Source organism: Glycine max, chromosome 20 (assembly GCF_000004515.6).
Source record: "Glycine max cultivar Williams 82 chromosome 20, Glycine_max_v4.0, whole genome shotgun sequence".
Classification (NCBI taxonomy): domain Eukaryota; kingdom Viridiplantae; phylum Streptophyta; class Magnoliopsida; order Fabales; family Fabaceae; genus Glycine; species Glycine max.
Window position 1 is genome coordinate 39,895,260 of NC_038256.2, and position 22,149 is coordinate 39,917,408.

At 33.1% G+C, this 22,149-nt stretch overlaps 2 protein-coding genes and 1 long non-coding RNA gene across 17 annotated transcripts; 1 reads left to right on the plus strand and 2 right to left on the minus strand.

Moving 5' to 3' along the window:
• The first annotated feature begins 931 nt into the window (after window positions 1–931).
• On the plus strand, window positions 932–6,859 carry LOC100789530 (uncharacterized). The gene is made up of 4 exons (XR_005890301.1): window positions 932–2,396; window positions 2,917–3,698; window positions 5,443–5,489; window positions 5,814–6,859. It is a non-coding gene; the product is annotated as an uncharacterized lncRNA (long non-coding RNA).
• A 1,400-nt stretch (window positions 6,860–8,259) lies between these two features.
• On the minus strand, window positions 8,260–11,376 carry LOC100790059 (putative ubiquitin-like-specific protease 1B). Of its 14 annotated transcripts, none has more exons than XM_014772302.3 (11): window positions 11,273–11,376; window positions 10,910–10,961; window positions 10,574–10,627; window positions 9,946–10,096; window positions 9,783–9,864; window positions 9,610–9,699; window positions 9,339–9,461; window positions 9,086–9,241; window positions 8,871–8,974; window positions 8,676–8,766; window positions 8,260–8,607 (listed from the first exon to the last, which is right to left on the minus strand). In XM_014772302.3, the coding sequence occupies exons 2-11, from the start codon at window positions 10,947–10,949 to the stop codon at window positions 8,494–8,496; spliced, it is 1,005 nt and encodes a 334-aa protein (XP_014627788.1). In that variant the 5' UTR covers window positions 10,950–10,961; window positions 11,273–11,376; the 3' UTR covers window positions 8,260–8,493. The 14 variants fall into 14 exon arrangements, with proteins under 14 accessions (XP_014627788.1, XP_014627791.1, XP_014627797.1 ...); XM_014772305.3 differs by having other exon boundaries at window positions 11,283–11,342; XM_014772311.3 differs by having other exon boundaries at window positions 9,946–10,227; window positions 11,273–11,341.
• A 1,013-nt stretch (window positions 11,377–12,389) lies between these two features.
• On the minus strand, window positions 12,390–20,324 carry LOC100797994 (mitogen-activated protein kinase kinase kinase YODA). Of its 2 annotated transcripts, none has more exons than XM_003556068.5 (12): window positions 20,038–20,324; window positions 18,316–19,059; window positions 17,512–18,216; window positions 17,308–17,395; window positions 17,109–17,171; window positions 16,668–16,828; window positions 16,488–16,563; window positions 15,560–15,619; window positions 15,362–15,469; window positions 14,944–15,183; window positions 13,690–13,781; window positions 12,390–13,578 (listed from the first exon to the last, which is right to left on the minus strand). In XM_003556068.5, exons 2-12 carry the CDS (start codon window positions 18,867–18,869, stop codon window positions 13,059–13,061), a joined length of 2,667 nt encoding a protein of 888 aa, XP_003556116.1. In that variant the 5' UTR covers window positions 18,870–19,059; window positions 20,038–20,324; the 3' UTR covers window positions 12,390–13,058. The 2 variants fall into 2 exon arrangements, with proteins under 2 accessions (XP_003556116.1, XP_006606139.1); XM_006606076.4 differs by having other exon boundaries at window positions 19,913–20,309.
• Between the last annotated feature and the right edge of the window lie 1,825 nt (window positions 20,325–22,149).

Below are 22,149 nucleotides of genomic sequence, written 5' to 3' on the forward strand. Positions count from 1 at the left end.
TCATAACTTAATTGAAGACATCTCAAAAAATAAAAAAACTTAATTGAAGACTTTTCTTACATGAACAACTTTAAAAAAATTTATACATTAATATCTATATACAAATTTGTTAACACACATTATAATACATGAGATGAACACTTTTATATTTTTATAAATGCAAACATAGAAGATATGAAAAGATATAACAAACGGTGATAAATATTTTTTATGAAAGTATAAGAAATCATACTTAATTCATAGAATGAACAATTTTCCTTAAATTACATTAATATTTGAATTACTTGAAAGAAATTATGTTATTATAATTTTAATAACTTTTAATTATTGTTATAATAATTTTAACTAATTTATTTTTAGCTTATTTATAATCTTCTGACTTAATTCTTCAAATTGCATATTCTTATTTGTAATATAAGAGTATGTTATTATTGATTTATTGATATTTTTATATATTTTGATCAAATTATTATTATCATTAAATTTTCAAATCAAATCACTGATTGAGACTTTTTCTCCAAATAATATTAAAAGTGTATTTTGATTTTTTTAACAAAAAATAATTAAAATGCATCAATTGTAATCTAATTACAAATTATCATGTATAATAAATTTATTGACTTTTATAATAATTACTTTCAAATTCATATTTAAAAAAGCATTCACATGTTTTTTTTATGAAAAATATAAAAATTAATAAATATAAATCTCACTTTAACTTTAAAAACTAGCTTTAAATAACTTTTAAAACAATAAACTAGAACATTTAAATTTATAAAAAAATCAAACTAACTTATATCATAGTTTTCATAGTGTTTATTAGGCATATATAATTAATACATGATTTTTTAATACATTAATGAATTAAAACACATTCTTCATATGGCTTTAATAAATACAATTATTTTAAAAATGAACGAAAATTTTCTTGTTTGGCATTGGATGAGTCATAAATGTAATAATACATGCAGTCTACATCCACGTCGGTTGGCTAACAGGGTAGCTAAAGTAAGGAGCTGAGACAGATTCTCCTCTTTCTTTTGGGACATCATATGTTCTACGTTCTCAAGAACATGCTATTAGCTGATGTCTCAGGAATTTCTGTTATAAGACGTATATAACTTTTCCTCTTTAGTTGTTGACTTGTTTAGTTTTCTGATTGATTAAAAAATCCACTTTGGTTGGTCACTTGTATCTCAGTTTCAGGTGGTGGTGCAACGCTGAGTTGTGTGAGAGAATGAGAAAGATAGAGAGATAGTGTGTGCAGAAGATGGACCATTCAGCAGAAAAGGGGCTTCTGGGTTTTCATCATCATCCACTGCAGAGCAAGTCACTGAAGGAATTGATGGAACTGGTCTCACTGCCATTGTCACAGCTCCCTCACTTCTTTCCATTTTTCTTCTTTTTCTTATATAATTTCCAGATGGGTATCTTTTCCTTGTAAAAAAAAAAAATCATTTTTTTCTGATAACTTTTTGTTCTGATCTTGCTGATGCTGTTCTGTCCTAATAGTTGGCTAAGAAAAATCACTATTTATTCGTATGTTTTGATGCAAATTTTCTTCTATCCAGTTCAATGATGAACTGAACAAATTGAAAAATGTTTCATTTCTAGTTCAATTGAACAGATATTGGCATGTGGAGTGACTTACAAGCTTTTTTAATGAAGATACAAAACCACATTGAACTAATGCCTTTTGTATTTGACTCTATAATTTAGCCCAAGATGATTGCACTCTGTTAATGCAGCAACAAAAGCCGGAGTCTTTGGTGGGGCATAACTTGTGCATCTCTGCATATGCATGCTTCGTTGAATTCCCACTGGCATGATAAGTAATTCTTAGAATGTTCCATTGTTTAAATGTGGTATCCGGACATTATGGTAACAGGAGCATCCAGTGGTATTGGTGCTGAGACTACACGTGTTCTTTCTTTGCATGGTGTCCATGTGATTATGGGTGTCAAAAATATGTTTGCCGCTAAAGATGTCAAAGAAACAATACTTAAGGAGATTCCCTCCGCCAAAGTTGATGCCATGGAGTTAGATCTCTGTTCGATGGAGTCTGTCAAGAAATTTGCATCAGACTTTAAGTCCTCTGGTCTTCCATTGAACATCTTGGTGTAAGAAATTGAGATGACATGGATCACATTGTCAACTTTATTTTCACTATTTTTTTTAGGACTTTGTTTTTAGTGAAGTTGTTAGTTACTAGTTTTCTCCCATTATGCGTGTCTATGTTCCAATTGAGCTCTCTTAATTTTGATTATTTAAGGAAACACAGGAGTAATATTGTTTTCTGGTTTGCTTGTATTATAAGAAACAATGCAGGAATTATGGCATACCCTTTCAAGCTCTCTACAGACAAATTGAACTACAGTTTGCCACAAATCACTTAGGTATGTTCAAAATGTTATTGTTTAATTCAAGATCCAACTAACTGAGTGTTCTTCCATTTGAAAATTCATTTCATGACTGATAGTGACATTGCTTCAAATTTACTGATATTTTATTCCTTAACATGAATTTTCTGAGCTTTCCAGTTTAAATGGGGAAAGGGAAGGCTGGGGAAACATTTTGGCACTTGCAGAAGTTTCTAGGGAGTGTAGGCCATGTGATTCGTATCTTTCTGATTAAGATAATTAAGAACTCGGATAAATGGTGATAGTTACTGTAATAATAGAAACATAGATATATGAATCCTCTCTCTTTCTCTTTCTCTCTTAGGGGAGTGGTTATAAATTATTGAAACATGAAATATGCGTATTACTACACTTACGATTGTCTCATCGTATATAATTGGGAGATATTTTATACTAAACATCAAGTAACTGTTTTATTGTTTTTTTAAAATGCATAGACTGGGAAGATGTGATAGTGATGTGAACCCTGATGTCTTAATTTAATATAATTTCGCAGGTCATTTTCTCTTGACCAATCTTTTGTTGGACACTAGGAAGAAAACTTCACGTGAAACTAATTAAGAAAGAAGGAAGAATTGTTAATGTCTCCTCTCAGGCTCACCGATTTACATATTATGAAGGAATCTGTTTTGACAAAATTAACTATGAATCAAGTAATGTGTAACCTAAATTAAAATTATGAGAAGATATTCTGACAGTTCTTTTTTTTTTTTTTAATGGAAGAGAAATTTATTGAGAAGGAAGACTGCTGCTGGAGACTTCAATTTTTTTTTTTTATCGCAGGAATCAGCTCTAATATTTGTTTTATTATGAAAATTATTATTCGATATTAAGTTTGTCATTATGCTATGTATTTTTGGTACTCATAGTTTTTCTGAGTAATGGAGATTATACCAGATCTGATACAAAAAACTTGCTGATAGGATTTAATGCTCAGGGATATAATAACGATTGACCTATGCCTATGCACATTTTAATTTGATAGAATTATGAAAGGAGACGTGATTTTTGAAAAACTTGTTGTAAAAAGTGTTTTTGTATATTTCATTATGTGTCCTTCCTTGTTTACAGCTAAAACAATTGACTTACTTTAGTTTTCCCCGAAAATTAAGCATGAAATCATGATTCCGGTTCCTGCAGTATTTGTCAACAGGAGAAGTGTTGCATATATTTAATTATGTTTGCTTCTTTGTATTCAGTTACAACAACTGGCGTGCATATGGGTAGTCAAAGCTTGCCAACATTTTACATGCAAATGAACTTACAAGACGTCTCAAGGTGTGTTGGCTTTTCCTCTACAATGGTGTAATTTACATATTATGTGGTGAAATTGTTAATTAAGAGTATTTTTTTTTTCTTACACCATAGTGAAACATTTTAGTTGGCCATTGAAGGACATAATAAGTTAACATTATTATTCCTTATTTAGGTTAACTTTTGGCCGATTAATAAGAGACCGATGTCCTTAGTTTTATGTGTTCATTCATTGTCTCTTTGGCTTTTGTCATTGATTAAGAAACTGATATTTCTGATTGAACATAATCAGATGGTGGCATGACCTTTGTTAAGTGTAATTAATTCCTATTTCCGCCTTGGTTCAAATGCGAACGATTCTATTGTATTTTTGAGTTATCTTTTGCTTTCTCACTTGATAGGTTGCAATAGACTAGCAGATTCAGACTTGTGCCAAATTTGTTTCTTCTTTCTGATTCACTATGTTCATTGTGCTCAATGGAATTAAACTATTTAAGCAGAAGGTATCAGATTATTTAGGATGTCATTTATTTAGATTTACATAATATTTTAACAGTATTTTTCTTCTTCACACTTTACTCTTTCTAATCCCTTTACCTTGCTGGTTATGTATAAAAAGTCGCTCATTACTGTAATTATGTATTAATTAAAGATGACCCTATCTTTGGAAAAGATGATTGCTGACTTGTTTTTAGAAAATTAGGTGATTATTGATGACCAATATTTGTTGGTTATCAATTTCAGTGGAATGGTAACTACCGCATTGTGCTATTCATGTTCTGTCTAGGAATTGTGTAGGTCATGAGATTTGGTATACTAAATGATGTATTCTGCATTATCTTCCTTTATATTTTCATTTTGATTGTCTTTCAAAATGCAATAAGCTGGCATTCAATAAGCCCGCATTTGTCTACATTGCTTTCTGGTGTTATATACTAAATTTGGTTAAAGAATATCTTTAAAAAACCAACACCTATTAATAATAGGTTGGTGATGAAATATCAGGAGTCGGAATTGGTTTAAGATTTTTATTCAAATGAAAGAGACTAAGCTCTTACAAAGGATACCAAGGCCTTAGATCCTCAGGCAAGGACTTTCTCTGTCTAAAAGCAACCCAAATAACCAACCTACATTGGAAGCATGGGATTTTGGTGAGGGGTTTCTAAGGCCTTGGATGTAGAAACTTCAATAGCTAACTTTCGTGGTTTGGTTCTTCCGAGGTTCTTATCAATTGGTATCAAGCATTGGGGCTGTGGAGCATGATGTTATGTTTTGATCCAATTGCGAGGTTCACATTAGAAGTGCGAGGTTCTGTTGTGGGGTTTATAAGGCCTTGAGCTTTGCAACATACCCAATGTTCTTATCATCACTCTACCACACCCCTTGGCCCTATAACCACTCTGATAAGCCTAATTAACTTGCCAACTCAGCGGCATAAGTAATTCTCTCCCCCTATAGCTCTTTTCTGCTTACAAGTATAGAGCTTCCAGATTACGGGTTTTTAGGGACTCAAGTCCACAACTGGTCCATGCCTTGTTCAATCTTGCTGCTTACATCGGTCCATGATCAAGTTCTTTATCAGTTAGCCCTTTTAAATATTGAATACAGGCATGTTGAAGAACATCTTGAGCATTCTTGTGAAGCACTTCTCATAATCACTCGGATTAATTGCTATATCAATTCATGTCTATGAAATTTGTTCATTTTTTTAATGCAGATAATGACAGTAGCTAAGTTTTATGTGTATATTTCTGTTTGATTTGTGCAGGTCTAACTAAAGCTATAGCAAGACTTTTGCTTAAAAATGTCCAGCAGGTAAGTTGAATTGGTATGACCTGCGATTTTAAATTTCAGGGACATTATATTGTTATTTAGGGCATTATTCTAGAACCCTTCCTTTTTATGATTACCGATACTCCTGCGAGTTGTCAAACATTTATTTGTTGTTCATTATATTTAACATATTTAATACACCTAAATCATTTATTATGAAACTAAAATTAAATAATTGACAATTCAAATGGGTACAGAATCCATTAAGGATACAATTTTTAAGCTAGAAGAGGGTTCAAACATTCCTCATGTTTACTATGGGATTCTTCTGACCTTGCTTGTTCACCTTGTCCAACCTTAATGCAGGGAGCAGCAACAACATGCTATGTAGCACTGCACCCACAAGTGAAGGAAATTAGTGGCAAGTATTTTTCAGCCAGTAGTGTGGCCAAAACAACCTCACAGGGGACTGATGCTGATTTGGCCAAAAAACTACGGGATTTCAGCATGAATTTGACCAAGTAAAAAAACTCAAGTGTTATTTGTCAATGTAGATGCATCATGCATACTTTTCTGATTGTTATTTGAAAACAATCAGTTATATGACTTCCTGTAATATATTTATAGTGAGATTCTGATTTTTTTTTATTGACAAATGTTAGTTGTTAATTGTTACTATTTTATTAGCATGGGAATTGAACCTACTACTTTTCTCCCCTTCCCTTCCCTTCCCTTCTCTCTTAACCACCCAACCCATCTTATATCTCCTGATTTCTATCTAAGGCTATTTTGCATAGACATGGATTTCAGGCTTACAACCTATATATTCTCTGACAAATCAAAATCACAAGATGCATTGGTGGGTGTCTGTTCCTCTTTCAGCTCTCGTGACATTTTTGCATCAAATCACAGAGAAACCTTTATACAAAAACTCTGTTATGGCAACAATTGGTGGAGCCTGTTATTAAGGCTAATTGCCTGCACCACATTCTTGTTTCTCTGTAAATAAGCTCACGTTGCTCACTGTTTTTCATCAATTCAACATTTCTTGCGTGGAAGTAGCAGGACCAAATGTTGCTTTCAAGGATCCAATCGTTGCACTCAAGTCTAGAGTTCATGTATGCACCTATTACTGTCAGCTGTGCTTCAAATAGCAACTGTCGGTCATATCAGCACCTCCTCCACGCTGTTTATTTGTGATACTTATTTTTAATTTGATTGTTATAGGAAAAGACTATTCAGTTACACACAATTTTTCAACTTTGTCTCCGTCATCTCCTATAATCTGTGATCAGCACAAAGTTAATGTGAAAAACAGGGATTATATAACCATTAGGTTGGTCTAGTGTTGGATAGGGTAGATGCATGAGGACTTAGTTCGATTCTTATTGTTCTCATTGTACACCAGGAAAAAAAAACAGGGATTATATTAAAAATCATTATTGTTGCAACCGTAACCAACAACAATTGAGATCAAATTAAATTTGTTATTATGTCATACATGTGAACAGTGAATGATTAATCTTTTTTCAAAAACTTGATTCCGTATCTTTAATGTATCTCTCCCACCAATTATATTTTTTTCCTGTTCATAATGCTTGACTTTAAGACCTCATTAGAAATATGTGTTCAGTAATGACCAATATAACGTTGATAAAGTGAAACTCATTTGGATTGAATTATTTTTTAAATTCAAAGGTCAAATAAAAATAAATATTTTGTATAAATAATAAAATAGTATATTTTAAGTTTTTTCTTTTGATCTTGTTGGAGGCAGTTGTACCTTGAGTAAATTCTCATTCAGGTTTTTAAAATTATAAATGTTGTTTACTTTAATTCTTAATTTTATATATAAAAAAACTCATTTTAGTCTTAAATAATGCCATTCATTTTTCTCTTTTTTCATATTATTTTTTGCTTTTTTGTACTAAAAAAACAAATGAATAATATTTTTTGAAATTAGGAATTATAATGGAGATTTTGGAAAGTTTAAAGGGCTAGTATAATTGTACCTATGATCCTCTCAATATGGTATGAACATGTGTTTAAATTCGATTAGCTTGACTCAGTTTATTATCTATATGATATTTATTATATTTCTAAACATTATTGTTAGTAATTACAAACTTTTTTTGTATACATAAGAAAATAATGACAATGATAAAACAATGTCAGTCATATTCCCTATAAAATTAAATATAAGTAAAATTAACTAATTTTTCATTTATTAAAAAATTTGGTTAATATCATTTAAATTTACTCCTTTAAAAAATCATTTAAATTTAATAATCACATTTAAAAAAAATTCTTAAAATGTCACTCATTAAAATTTGATATCAAGAATAAAAATAAATCATTAAAACTATAATTACAATTAATTGAATGATATTCTAGGGATGATATCATTAAATATGATAAAAAAAAATAGTTAAAGTTTTAAGTTAAAAAAATAGCATTGGACACCAAAATCCCATGTGTTTGTTTAAGATTTTGCTAGATCTCAGTGCTTCTTTTCTAGCTCAAAACCACCTTCTTTACTCGTTTTACCTAAATTAAAAACCTAATAAATTTCTGTATGCCTTTTTTTTTATTTAATAATCTCAAATATATGAATCACATAAAGATACACCATTATGTCATTAAGTTAATAAATCCAAGCAAACCTGGTACACACAACAACAAAGGAGATGTAATATTTAGAGGAGGGCATTAGTAATGACCCCTACAAATCACAGTAAACTAACCCAAAAGACAGTAAATGGTGAGAAAAGCATAGGAAGGAAGTTATTATATTTACCCCATACAAACCAGCTGAGAAAAATGTGTAACAACTTTATAGAAACTAGTATATTCGTGTTGGAGTACACAGGGCATTAAAGTTTGGATGCCCAAGATACAAGTAAAGTGTGAACTAGGTGTTACATTTTCATATTAAGTTTGGGTGCCCCAGATGAAGAATTAAAACTGTATTTCATTTTTTTAAAAATTAACTATGTATAACCGAAATCTCTTAGTAGACGTGTTAACTTGATATAGTCAATGTCAGTCAGCATAATTTCCCCCATAGTCCTGCAGCCTTCAAAAGCTCTTCTCTAACCTCATTTTTAGGATGTTGAACCCATCCACATATAAGGCTTTGCCGAAACTTCAAGATTTCTTTCTGCAATTTTTTTAAAAGTAAGTCCCACTTCCACACAGTAGCTTAGTAAAAGACAAATCAATACTCACGCGTTGATAATCAGGCATGGTTTTGTCTTGCCATTTTATTGATCCATCCCAAATTTCCATGTATTTCAGCACATAGATGCCACAATCATGACTATCAAACATATAAAGCATCAATGAGAAAAAATATATTATTAGCACCAATAATGAATTTAGTTTTCTACATAAATGAACATTAGAGCTATACACATTACTCACATGTTTTGCTGCCTAGGAACATCAACGCGAAGAAGTGTTATTGATGCATTCTCTTTGGTCAAACCAGGATTCATCAATACCAGCAGCTCCTCAAAACGACGTTTCTTTGCATAAAAAAACCATTGATTGGTTGGATCAGACAGAAAAGTTAGGGATAAAAGTTTGATAAAGCTAATGTAAATATTTCCCGAGGGAAAAGGAATGTTCAATACTACCATTGCATCATCCAAGTTCTTCTTTCTGGTTGAGAATTTATCATGCATCGAATCTAACACATACAAAATTTTGTCCTTGGGCTCAAATGCATAACAAGACCAATGCTCCTCAAACAAAGTTGGTGCAAAAATCTGAAAAAAGGACAAATTATTTACCTGAAAGACATTGCATACCACCAAACCCAGAGGTTGTTTACAAACCATAATAATTTTCATTCAAAACAAAAGGCATATAAGGTGGCACCATACTTACCAATTTGCACTGATTAATATCATAACCCAGTTTACTCGGCAAGATGAATAGAGATACATCCTCAATACACCAAGGCTTGTAGCTATCTTCATTAGATTGATTTAAATCGCATATCACCTTATTCTACACAGAAACATCACTGACTGACATGAGAGTGTTATGCTGACTAAACATATCTGGAAAAACAATAGCACTACCATAAATGTCAATAGCATGGGTCCTCATCCTTCAACAGCTCTTTTGTTTATAAACATTATACTTAAATACTCACCACAAATTGTGGGCTAAACATATGACGAGTGACAACCCCATTTGTTGCCTTCTCCTCTTCCATCATTATCTTTCCAGCAGCTAAAATCACCTGAACATTACATATACTTTTTCAGAGTTATATCACAAATAACTAGTAGCTTAAATTAAGCCTTATGCATTTTTGATACCGACCATATCATTGACCCATCCTTTTGGTTTCATGGTATAGCCATCCTTGCGGTTTAAGTAAACGCCAAACATGCTAACCAAGACACTGGGATTTGAATATATGATTTTCAACATCAGTAAGACAACAAATGCAACATCAAAATACTAAGATACCTAAGCTTTGTACCTCAATTCCTCATGTGCCTTTGGTCGACGAGTACAAAAGTAATATAGCTTGTTCAGCATAGACAGGGATTTTTTGTCCACAGCCTTCTTTACTTCTTGACTGTTGGAAGTATCCAATGGCACAGGTACCCTATTTTCAGAGCCCCTGATAGCTAATTGAATAATACATGATCAAATCACTAGGATTTGGCTAGAGCCTAGAACTGTGGGGTTTTAGCAGTTTGCAGCATCTGTTAGGATCAAAGCTCAGTGCCCCGGGATGGAACTACATAGAAGGGTGGGGCTGCAACCACACACGCAAACATTTTCTTTTCCTTGAATACTATGCAAAAATTTTCAAATAAGTCCCTTCAAATAGATGAAATCTGTCTCCTCTATGAAAATCTTAATAATCAATGTGAGCAAGCATGCCTAAAATTTCCTAGTTCTGCCCTCATCATGCCATCATTGTACCCAAAAAAATTGATCATGTGACTCTCATTTATGTCATAGAATCAAGGCACACTAGCACAAATTTAGTCTTGCAATTAAGGATTACAAGTTAGAAGAAATCAAACATTAGAGAATTTATTAGCCAAAAAGGATTTCGAAACAGGCACATTAAAGGAAGGAGGTTTTGTCACAACTACCACTGCTAGAAGGTTCAATTGCCTCACTTGGAGCGGCTTCAGGGATGCTACCAGCTGTTGATACAGAGAAGCACAAATGGTCACGTTAATGTACTAGGGTAGAGTCAAGCTTAACTAACATAAGTTCTGAAGTCTGAATTTATACCAGTAGAGTACACACTCATAATGGAAATATTAAAGTAACGAAGGTATAGGTACTGGTATTGGTACAGGACAGGTATAGGTTCTGAATCTGAAACATGTATAAGTACAGCTAACTCATGCTTCAAGCAAGTAACTGAAGCTACCACTACTGTTGTTGAGTCTAAAGCAAGTAGATAGATAAAATGTGTATACCTGTGGCACTGTTAGATCGATTCTTCCTCTTACGTCCCATTCTTAACTCTCACTGTTTGGCAAAACAGAAAGAAGAAAAAAATTACACATCCCAAAAAATGTTACAAACAAGGAAGACAAAATTAAAATAATACAGTATCTAATTATTATGGAAAAAGATAATAATAATGAATGTTGAAAGTGGTGAAGAAAGAAGGAGGTGATTCATTTTCTTTATGGAAATGGAAGCATAACATAAACATTAGTATCGTTAATTCGAGCACCGAATGAATGAATCGCAGAAACAGAAACAGAGTTGACTATGGAGAAGTGCAAACCCTAAGACGAAGACATTCAAAGGAAATTCAAAAATGTCTCACTCACACACACGCACTTGACATGACACAACTGCCCCGACCGTCGTTTCTTTCTTCTCAAGTCTCCTTTTATGGAATCATCAAACCGTTTATTGCACTCTACAATTCTTTAATATGATTTTTCTATCCTATAAATTACTGTAGTTACGTGACTTAAATAATGAAAAAATTGTAATAAATGATTTTTTTTTAAGTCTTACTACCCTTACTACCTCTATCAGAAAAAAGAAACTTATTTCAGACAGTTAGTTAACTTTATTTATTTTTTCAATTCATTTAGAAAATAAAACCAGTACAGTAGTATTTCTTAAGCTACTCTTCACCTTAATTGATGGATGACTTTAATTTCATGGGAAGTTGTTTTAAATGAGAATGGTCTTTCCTTGTTTTAAAGGTCATGTAGAAGACTGAGTGAAAATAAAATAAAATATATATAAAAAAAAACTTGTACACTAATTAATAAATTAATTTTAACTTAAAAAATTAAAAATTTTACTATATTATTTTTCTTAACATAAATTTATTTAATACTTTAATGTTTTAATTTTTTAAAATTAAACAAAAATAAATAAATAAATCCTTCACTTATATTTATCCACTTTCATGGCTCGTATGGGAGGAAATAAATTTATTTAATACTTTTATGTTTCCTGCCTTGCTCACTTCATACCATATTTGTTAACCTTCTTGGTACATTTTACTTTCAGTTACTTTTCTTTCGACCACTTTTGACTGGGAAGTTGAATCATGTTATTCACCCTTCATTTTTAGAGGATCTCTTTTAAGCATTAATATTCACTTCGATTATCAATTAATGACTAAATTAAAATTAACTAATTTTTTTTTCAAATTTGGAAAAAATTTAATAAAACTATTTTTTTTATCTCAGTCAAAATTAAGTACCCATCTTGTTCAAAGCCATTATATACATGTAACCTTAATGGCTTAATATATAATACTATATTTTTTTTTATAAGTACTTCAACTAAAATGTTAAGAATGTAATCAAAACGGGATCGTGATGGCCAGTAATATATATTCAGTGGTGCTTTCAAAGCATCCAATTTTTCTCACCCAACCAGATTTGTTCCAAAGCCCTGTATAATCCGATGAGGATCATAAGATTTTTAGATTTCTTCCATTTTACTGTTGAATAATAATGTACAGAACAAATCCAGTAGTAGACTATACAATGACAATAATACTTCATCTCCCACAATTAAACATAACATGCATCATGCATGGACTCTCTACAAACCTTGACTTCCCCATCCATAAATGCATGATCACAATACAGTTTCCCATCTACCGTACAGCAATGTCTAACCTCCCAAAAAAAAGTCTGCAAGTTAAGTTTTGTATCAATTTAACCCTTTCTCTGGCATCTATATGGTGTTCCAATTCTAGAAGATGCATTTGTCATTGCATAAACTGTCATTTCTAGTATCTTAAGTGCAGGAGAGAAACCTCTCATGCGTTGATGCTTTAAATATGTTACATACAACAAGAAGTTCCTCTTCGAACAAGTGAGCATTTGTATGAGTTGATTGCTTGATATGGACAAATTGTCAGAATGTTTAATGCTGTGGCACGAATGAACTCCATCAGCCCGAGCCGAAGCCATGCAAAATGCACTTTTGTGCCCCATGTAGCCTATTCTTGGATACAAATTTATTTACATTGATTCTCTTGTGCTTTGGCTCCTTATTGTATAGTTATATTCTTGCAAATAGAACAATGAACAGATCTGCTAACCAAAGGTATTATGAGAAACTTTAGGAAAAATCTTGATGTCATAAACCGTTTGGCCGGCTAAGCAAAGACGAGTTGGGACTGAGATCAATGGATGGGTTAATCTTAACATGTTCCCCCAGCAGCTGCCGGCCAACACGATCTGCCAAGACCGACTGAAAATCATATGGCTCTGCATGAGGATGCCTTGCAAACTGCTTAACCAAAACATCATTTTCACTGGAAACCAGTTCTGGTGAAATGTGAGACCCCATTTGCATTCCTCGAAAAATGTCAACATTCGAGTCGTGATGAGAATGGCCATTCATGTAGACACCATTTGAGGACTTGGGAATGCTTCCAAAACCCTCTTGAAAGTAAATGGACTGTTTAGAGTGATTACCAAATGGAATGGCACCACTGCCACCAGCAAGAGGTGTAGATGCCCCAGAAGCAGTCCGAGGGCTAGATATAGGAGAAGGAGACATTTTCCCATTCCTGTGCTGTGGTGATCTTGACCTCAAAAGTGGGCTTCCAATGGGAGAAACAGGGCAAGATATATTCCTTGGAATATGGATTTCACTGGAGATTAATAACATAATGTCAGATTACCATTGACTAAGTCAGCAGTCTTGCATGCATGTTTCGTGTGTGTGTGTGTGTGTGAGTGAGTGTGAGAGAGGGATTAAAGACCTTTCATGAGGATTAGTTTTCAAAAATCTAGAAGAATGAACAGAAAGTCTATCTGAATCCAAGCTAGAAAGATTCCTTCCTTGTCCAATAGCCTGAAAATTGATCAAAGATGCATGATATTATTATAATAACAAGAGGATGCAGAAGGAGAAATAAAATGAGAAGCAACTATAAATGGTTCCATTGATGCAACAAAATTTAGATATGATATTACATTTAAAAGCTAGTTCATGAAAAGACTTAAACCAGATACACTGTAGAGCCTGCTTTCATATAGAGATGTAGAAGCTAAACAAAATTTATGTTACTGTTAAAAATAACCATTATCACAATTCTTAAGATTACAACAGTCCCTTTAACTGAACTCCATCCATGTACTCTAAGTCTTTAACATAAAATTCTAGCCTGATCTGACAGAAACGGAATTCAATTTATAAACCCTAGAACCTTTATTCTGTTCCAACTGTTGTTCGATTATCTCTTAACTCATATTATGTCTCTAGCTACTGTGCCTGCCTTTCCCTCCTGCACCATTCATGATTTCCATGGCAACATACTGTTAGAAACCTCAGTGAGGCTTGAATCAGTTAGTAACAGAAATAACAGCTAGTAACTGTCATGAATAGACAACCGGAGTTAGATAGTCTGATAGCTGGACTGCCAATCAGTGGGTAAGATCCATAAATGAAAGGTGAAGAGAGTATAATAACTAGGAGAAAAGGGGAGAATGGGAGCAGGATCTTTGGTTTTGGGAATGAAATTGAGAGGGATAGCCCACTTAGCCCAGGTCTCTCAAACACCAGGAGTATCTAGAGACAGGTTTCTGTCAATAAACATTCCATTTCTTTTCCATATTATGATCCAGTCCTATCACATACATGGAAAAGGGAGTGAGGATATAGATCCTGAAAATACCCAATATGCTGGACTCAGAATAAAAAATAAAAAATTATACGTGTGTATTGCCAAGAGCATGAATAGCCTATACAATATACACACCAAAAACATTTAAATCAATCACGAGGAACGTGAAAGCATGAAGAACAAAAAACTCACATCACAGTTTCACAAGGCAGAGCAGATGCTTCCTATTTTGTTCCATCATGTTTTAGACAAATGAGGCAGTGGGATAATTTGATACTTAAGCGGCATACATGCAATGAAAGACAAACAAGCTACCCTCTAATGCTAACGTGGACATGATACAAAATAAAATTGAGCTTTAAAAAATATGTCAGAAAATATTTTACATACCAGAGCTTTTGCTCCCTGTGTAATCCCAGAAACAGGGTCCAAAGCTTCAGGAGCCGGAATAGGTCTTTCCAAAGGTGCAGCATTTTTTACAAAGGGGTGGTCCAACAATTCACTGGCTGAAGGACGATCATGTGGGTTACGCTGAAGACATTTCCTAACAAAATCTTTTCCTTCATTTGAGAGATGATCAGGGATGGTTGGGAGTTCCTTGCTATTACCAATCTTGAACATGGCAGCAACCTGTTATGATAGCATGCAAATACATCAACCCATAATAAGAAATAAATTACAAGGGTGTCATGCTTATAATAAAAATTATCATCAGCACTTTGTACATATTAAATACTTCAAATACATATCAAAGCAAAGGATAAAAGAAATTAATGTAAGCTCTGATATATTGACATAAGTTACTAACCCCTTCATACTGAAACCAAGGAGGTTTGGTTGTAGCCATTTCCAAAACTGTGCATCCAAGACTCCATATATCCACCGCAAGGTTGCATCCATTAGAATTTTTTATAACCTGAATCATCAGAAAGCAATGATACTGAGCCACAGATCTAAGACACAATCAAAATATAAAAGAAAAAAGGTTTAAAGAAAATATTAGAACCTCAGGAGCCATCCAGTAAGGTGTTCCCTTGAATGACAATGGGCACGATTGCCCTGTTATCTGCAAATTATGTAAGGTATAGTTTATGTAAGGTATAAGTAGGGCAAGCAGGACAAATTATGCAACCTTTGGATTCATTAAATCATTTAGAATTAGAAAATCAATAAACCAGATGCAATCTCAAAATGACTTCAATAGAAACAGAAGAATCCAATGCCTTTGTTGATGGTGTCTGTCTCTGAATTGCAGTGTCATGTGTTAACTAGTATAAGCAGGGACTTGAAAGTTCTTTACAGTATGGAATGTGGTCTACATGGAAATCATACCATCACCCAGACAGGAGGTCGGTAGTCCACAAAGGAGATTCAGAGAAGGTTCTAGTCTTATTGGGAAATTTATTTCTTTAGGTTCTATATTCTGGTTTATTCAGCATCCTACTTCAATATTAATTTGACTTCCTTTTCTGCTCCTGTTATTCGTTCCTATGTTTTCTCTGCATATTTTGGGGGGGAAACAAGTTCCATCTTCGTACCTTATAACATTTTAAAGCTATAATACCAATTGATAAGAACCTTGGGAGAATTATATCAAAAAACCTAGCTGTTTAGTTGGAAAGCTCAAGGCCTTATAAACCCCACCCTAAAATCCCATACTTCTAATGTGGAACCCAAGTCTCATCATATCATGCAATTAGATCCTAACAGAAACATTGTGTTAGGGGGAAACCCAGTGTTTGTTTATGATTGTACTCAAATCTAGCCTAAAAACTAGGTTATTTCTATAATTTATTCAGAAATCAATGTGTTTATTTTTGGAGTCCAACAGATTCATAATTTCACTAGGCATCCCAATCCAATGTTCATATCTAACTCATTTAGCCTAAATGCAGATACAGTGAATACTGAATAGTTATTATCTCTAAGCTTACATGTTTTGCCATGCCAAAGTCTGCCAACTTGACCCGACCAGTTGGATCTACCAGTATATTTGCTCCTTTGATATCCCTTCACAAATAAATGCAATTTCAGATATAGACATCACTGCATCAGAACTTAGCAACAACTTAAAGTTTTAAACATTGAAATCATGAATAGATGATTTAGTTTACCTATGGAGAGTATTTTTAGCATGCAAATAAGCAAGCCCTGACAAAATTTGTTGAGTATAACTACGAATAACTAGTTCACCAAATTGCCCATATTCTCGAAGAAGTTTATGTATGGAGCCTCCAGATACATACTCAAGGTATATGTAAAGCTTGTTATCGACCTGTTCAAGGGGTGATTTAGAAGCCTCTATAAGGAACCACAATAACAAATACCGTTGAGAAATTCCCACTTCTATGTTATCAGATAAACCACCAGAAACAAATATACAGTAACTAGAAATCTAGAATATAATGCATATACACTAGAAATGACAGTCCAGACACTAGAACAAAACTCACAATAACTCATCATCACTCACATGAGGGAAAACATCAGAATCTGAATGCTAACATGTACTGTCAGTATGGTTTTGTAAACAGGAAGTGAAGGAGAGAACTTACTGTTTCAGAACCATAATACTGGACAATATTTGGATGCTGTAAGCGGCTTAATAAATGAATTTCCTGCCAGTAATTTTGTAGTTAGATTTTCAAAGTAATGTCAAATTTAAATCAGAACTAGAAAACTATAAATTGCACCTAAAGAAAATGAATTATTTACCTGCATGAAATTTACTAGATTAGTAAGGAATCAATTTACCTGCATAAATTGCTTCGCACTTTCCATAGACTTGGGATCATCTGAAAACAGGGTAACCTCCTTCACTGCACACATTTCGCCTCTTTCACTAAAAGAGACAAACATTTTAAACAAAGCAATTCTTATTAAGATCCATATGTAGAAATGATAGATTAAAAAAAGGAATAAATGAGAAATTAAGAACATTTTAACTAAAATGCATACCTATTGAAGCCAAGATAGACATGTCCAAATGAGCCGCTGCCAAGCAGCTTCCCTTTCTTCCAACGTGAGCCAGAGTTTGGATTATCTGCTCTAGCTGGACTTCTTGGCATAGACGGAGATGTTGCTGCAGAATTTGAATGAGAGAACAGTGAGGAATTAGAAACTGACAAAGGAGGAAGAGGCAATCGATGAGTCTGTGATTCTGTGGGTGTTCCCCCGGCTTTGGGATGAATAGGTGTGACTGCTCCACTCTGAATTCTAGAGCTTGGACCAGGGCTAGTCATTCTGGGACTAGGTACTGGAGAATACTCAGGGCTACCCCTGCTTGGTTGCCAAAGTAACGGTCCTGACATGTCCCCTCCCATTGAATTGTGCCCAGAATTGTGACCTGAACCTGGACTAGAGCAATGCCCAGACCCAACAAAATTGATCTCTGGATATGGCTTTCCAGCCAAAAAAGCAGAATTCAACACCTGATCTGTGCCAAATGCCCTCAATGGACTTCTTGATGGACTTGACAAGGAACTATCAGGAGCACTATAGAAGGCACCATGAGGAGGAACCTGAAGATTTGGAACATGGTTGCGTAAAGGCCTACGTTTTGGTGAAGTAGAAGACATATGATTACTTAGAATATTTCCTGGTTTCTTTACTCCCGTTGAATTCAGTTGGGAAACAGCAGGTGGTTGATCCTTGAGCATTAAGCTTCAGAAAGAAGGCAACTCTTTAGTAAAGGAGAAAATATATATATTTCTAATATATTCAATCACAATCTGGAAGCACGTTATAGTTTGAGGAAGCTACCTGGAAGGACTGCCAGCAGCAGTTCTAGTCCCAGTCTCACAGTCAATTGCTAGAGGACTACGATTGTGTGAGTCTGCCGGCTCATCACTGTCAGCAGAGCAATCACTAAAGACTGAAGCAGTGACCATATCTCCATCCAAATCTGCAGGGTTTGGCCTACAACGTATGCATCCAGGTGTTGGAAGCGTAAGAAACGATAATGGCTTGGAGACTTTTTCCAATCTTGATTTTGATGATATGCTAATTTCAGAATCTACTCGGCCTACACTTGAAGGATGCAGACCAGGAAGTGGAAGTGGCTGAGCATGAGGCCTATCAATAAAACTTTGACACCTTGCCACTTTGGAAGGTGAAGGCGATCTTGATCCACATGGAGAATGATCTCCCTTCTCTGAAATTGTGTCATTGCAATGTCTACGTGATCCTCCAGATCTAATGCTTACTTTACCTTTGGATGAAATTCTAAGTTTTCGGTGCAGTGTGTCAAAGAAACTTTCCTTATTTGCTTTCTTCTTGGTTTCTTTTGATGATGATTTTCCCCACCATGTAAGCATATTTGTATTTTATAAATTGAGATGTGGCACGCAAGTTTCTTAGAAGGATCCCAGTAAGAGTTCAAAAAATCTATCATTTCACTTCAGTAGGCAAAGTTACAAAAGTCATGACACAGCCATTAAACCTTTAAAAGTAATAACTTCAGAATTAGAGACAGGAATCAGTTATTGAACTATTATTGCAAAAAACCTGCAGCAGAGAAAAACATGTACTTCCAATCAGTAAAATATGAATATACTTTTTAAGTCATAATAAATGTATATATTGTATCCAAATTCTTCAATACATGCATACATATCAATTCTCAATCAGTAAGTCTATCATAAGATAGTTCAAATTGATAGAAGAAGCTAACAATTCATGATTCTTAGTTTATACAACAGCTTCTGACTAGTAATGAAGGTCAATAAATTATGGCACGCCCACACATCTGATCTGACATGACAGTATAAACTAAGCATTAAAGATTAAACAACTCCCTTTCATCAGCTAATACTTGGTCCCCAGTTTCCAAACTCAAATCTCAATAAAGCATATAAGCCATGTAGTTAAAACACCAACCCCAAACTATTGGAAATAAATAAATAAATACAACATGACATCATTAGTCGTTACTTATACATGTCTTGCATGTAGATGTATATTATAAAACTCCCAAAGATTGAACAACTTTAGAGGCAGGATCATTCGATGCTTTTCATCAGCTCAAATTTCCTTATTTTCCAACTTTAAAGCAAAATTCATATATCCTAACTCAAGAGTCTCACCAAAAGAAAGGGGGATCAAAGATGAAATTAAATGGAACTATTTTGACCATCAAAATTTGTACCAAGATAGTCAAAACTACTGACACCCAGCTCTCAATCAAAACTAACCTACCAATGATGATAACTTTTTTGTGTGTCTCCATACTCAGATTCCCCCACATACCCAGAAAAAAAATAAGAACAAAGAATCAAACTAACAAATTCCCTCCCTCTAATTCTACCAAAATTTCCAGGATCCCAAGATGCACTACCAATCCATTGTTAAAAACATGCACCTGAAAACAAAGATCCACTGGCACATGATTGAGCAAAGGAAACGGCTAAATCAACCAACTTGTTTGATCATCGAGAGAAATCAGCAAAAGGATACCCTAAAATGGCGAAAGAGGCGGAGACTTACTTCAATTAATCATCTCTGAATTTGAAGTGAACTCACTGCGCAATTTTCAGCTGGAATCTGAGTGAGGAAATTCCCTGAAGAGTGCGGAGCTCGGCGAGAGAGAGAGCCCCAAAAGACCCACAGAGACTCAAAATGCGACAAGCAGAGAAGGATTTTGAAGTGATTTGTGGTGAAAATATTCGCAATTAAAAGTAAGTGAAAGAGATCGCGTAGAGAAGGAGAGAGAAAGAGTGAAAGAAGGGGTCTCCGTCTCAATCAGTGTTCACAACTGATGATTACTTAGATTCTTCATAATAATAATTAGTAGTAATTCTTATAATACTAATTGCCACTTACCACGTTTTAACCCGTCCAAATTATTACAGATTTACAGACGGCCTTTAAAAAAGTACTAGTGATTAGTTTTAACAATTTTAATTTGAGAAAAAGACGAGTACAGCCTTGACAGAGACTAATAATACAAGTTTAATTGTAATTTTAGTTTATCTTATAATTAATGAAAATATAATGTCAACATGGATTGATACTATTATACAAATAGTTAAAGATCCAATATAATGTCAATGAGAATTGCCTACCAAATATAGAAATTAACGTTTTTTTTACAAAAATATAGAAATTAACGTTAAAAATTCAAATTCATATATAATTTTACTTTCTTTGTTTGGTAAATAATTTTTTTAAAAAAATCTTTTTTTATAACGAAAAGATTTGTCTAAAAACTAATTAAATAATTAGATGAAATTGTTTATGATTTAAACTTATGTAATAATATTTTAGGTTGGGTGGGTCTTTACTAGCCACCTGAGACCTGCCCAAAACACATTTTAGATGTAAAAAATATATTGGAATTTTTTTTTATAATTTGATTTTGCAATTTTAACATATAAACTAACGTGATATTGTACTACATTGCTAAATATTAAATATTGAATATCAAATTAACTAAAAGATTAAAATAATAAAAAATAATAGAGGATCAAATTTATAAAAAAAAAATGAAAGAATGAAACTTGAATTTCGATGATGATAAAAGACCAACGTGAAATTATATCTACAAATATATGAAAAGAGTTGTATTCTTAATTATTTTTAAAAAATGATACTAATTATTTTATGATAGCTTATTTTGGGTGGGTCTGATGAAAATAAAATAAAATACAATGAATTTGGTTGGTTAATTGTCTTTTAGAGGAATCAAATTATGGAATATAGTCTTTAGCCAGAAAAAAAGTTAATAAGGAACGTGGCACTACACCTTACACGTTCAAACAACGGGGTATCTAGGTAAATAGGGGATAGTTGGCACGTTGCTAATATTTTAAATAAAAAATTTGATGCTTTTATGATTTGAGTTACCACCCGTATATGTAAAATTAAAAAGTTTCGGCTTAATAGAGAAGGGTGATAGTGATACGTTTTTTAGAATAATCTTAAAGCGTAAGACTTAATCCATATGTTAGTAAAAATGTCAAATGATATATAATTAAGCCTCCTAGATATGTTGGTTAGTATTAAAAAAGATAAAAATTCACTTTAATAATCTTTTAACTTAAAAGATAATGTTTGATTGTCGATTGAAAATACTTTAGTACGCACCAATACATGCGTATTCGAAACTTCGAAATAATTTTATATTTGAGCAGCCCATGTGGCAAATGTATACTTATAACTTGATGCTCTATTTGAATAAGTAAAATAAAATGAAAATGAAAGGAAAAGGAATAGAAAGGATAAAATTATAAGAGAAATAGAAATGGGGAAAAAATAACCGAAAAGATAATAGTGTAGTAAAAATGTTGTTGAAGTGGACAAAAATAATAAAAGAAAAAGAAATAAAACAAAATTCTTTACTTATTTAGTTGAGAAGAAAAAATGTTAAAAAAAGTTAATAAATTATATGAAAAAATTATACCGATTAAAAATTTAACTCCAAAAGGTAAAATTTAACTTTATGGTTGTTGAAACAAGTTTTGCTAACATCTTATACTACACCTTTTAAATAGTTATTCAATAGTTCAAAAAGAATTACAAATCTGTTATAGTAATGAAATAAATACTAAAATTTGATTATACTACAAATTACATATAATTTTATAACAGAATTATTTA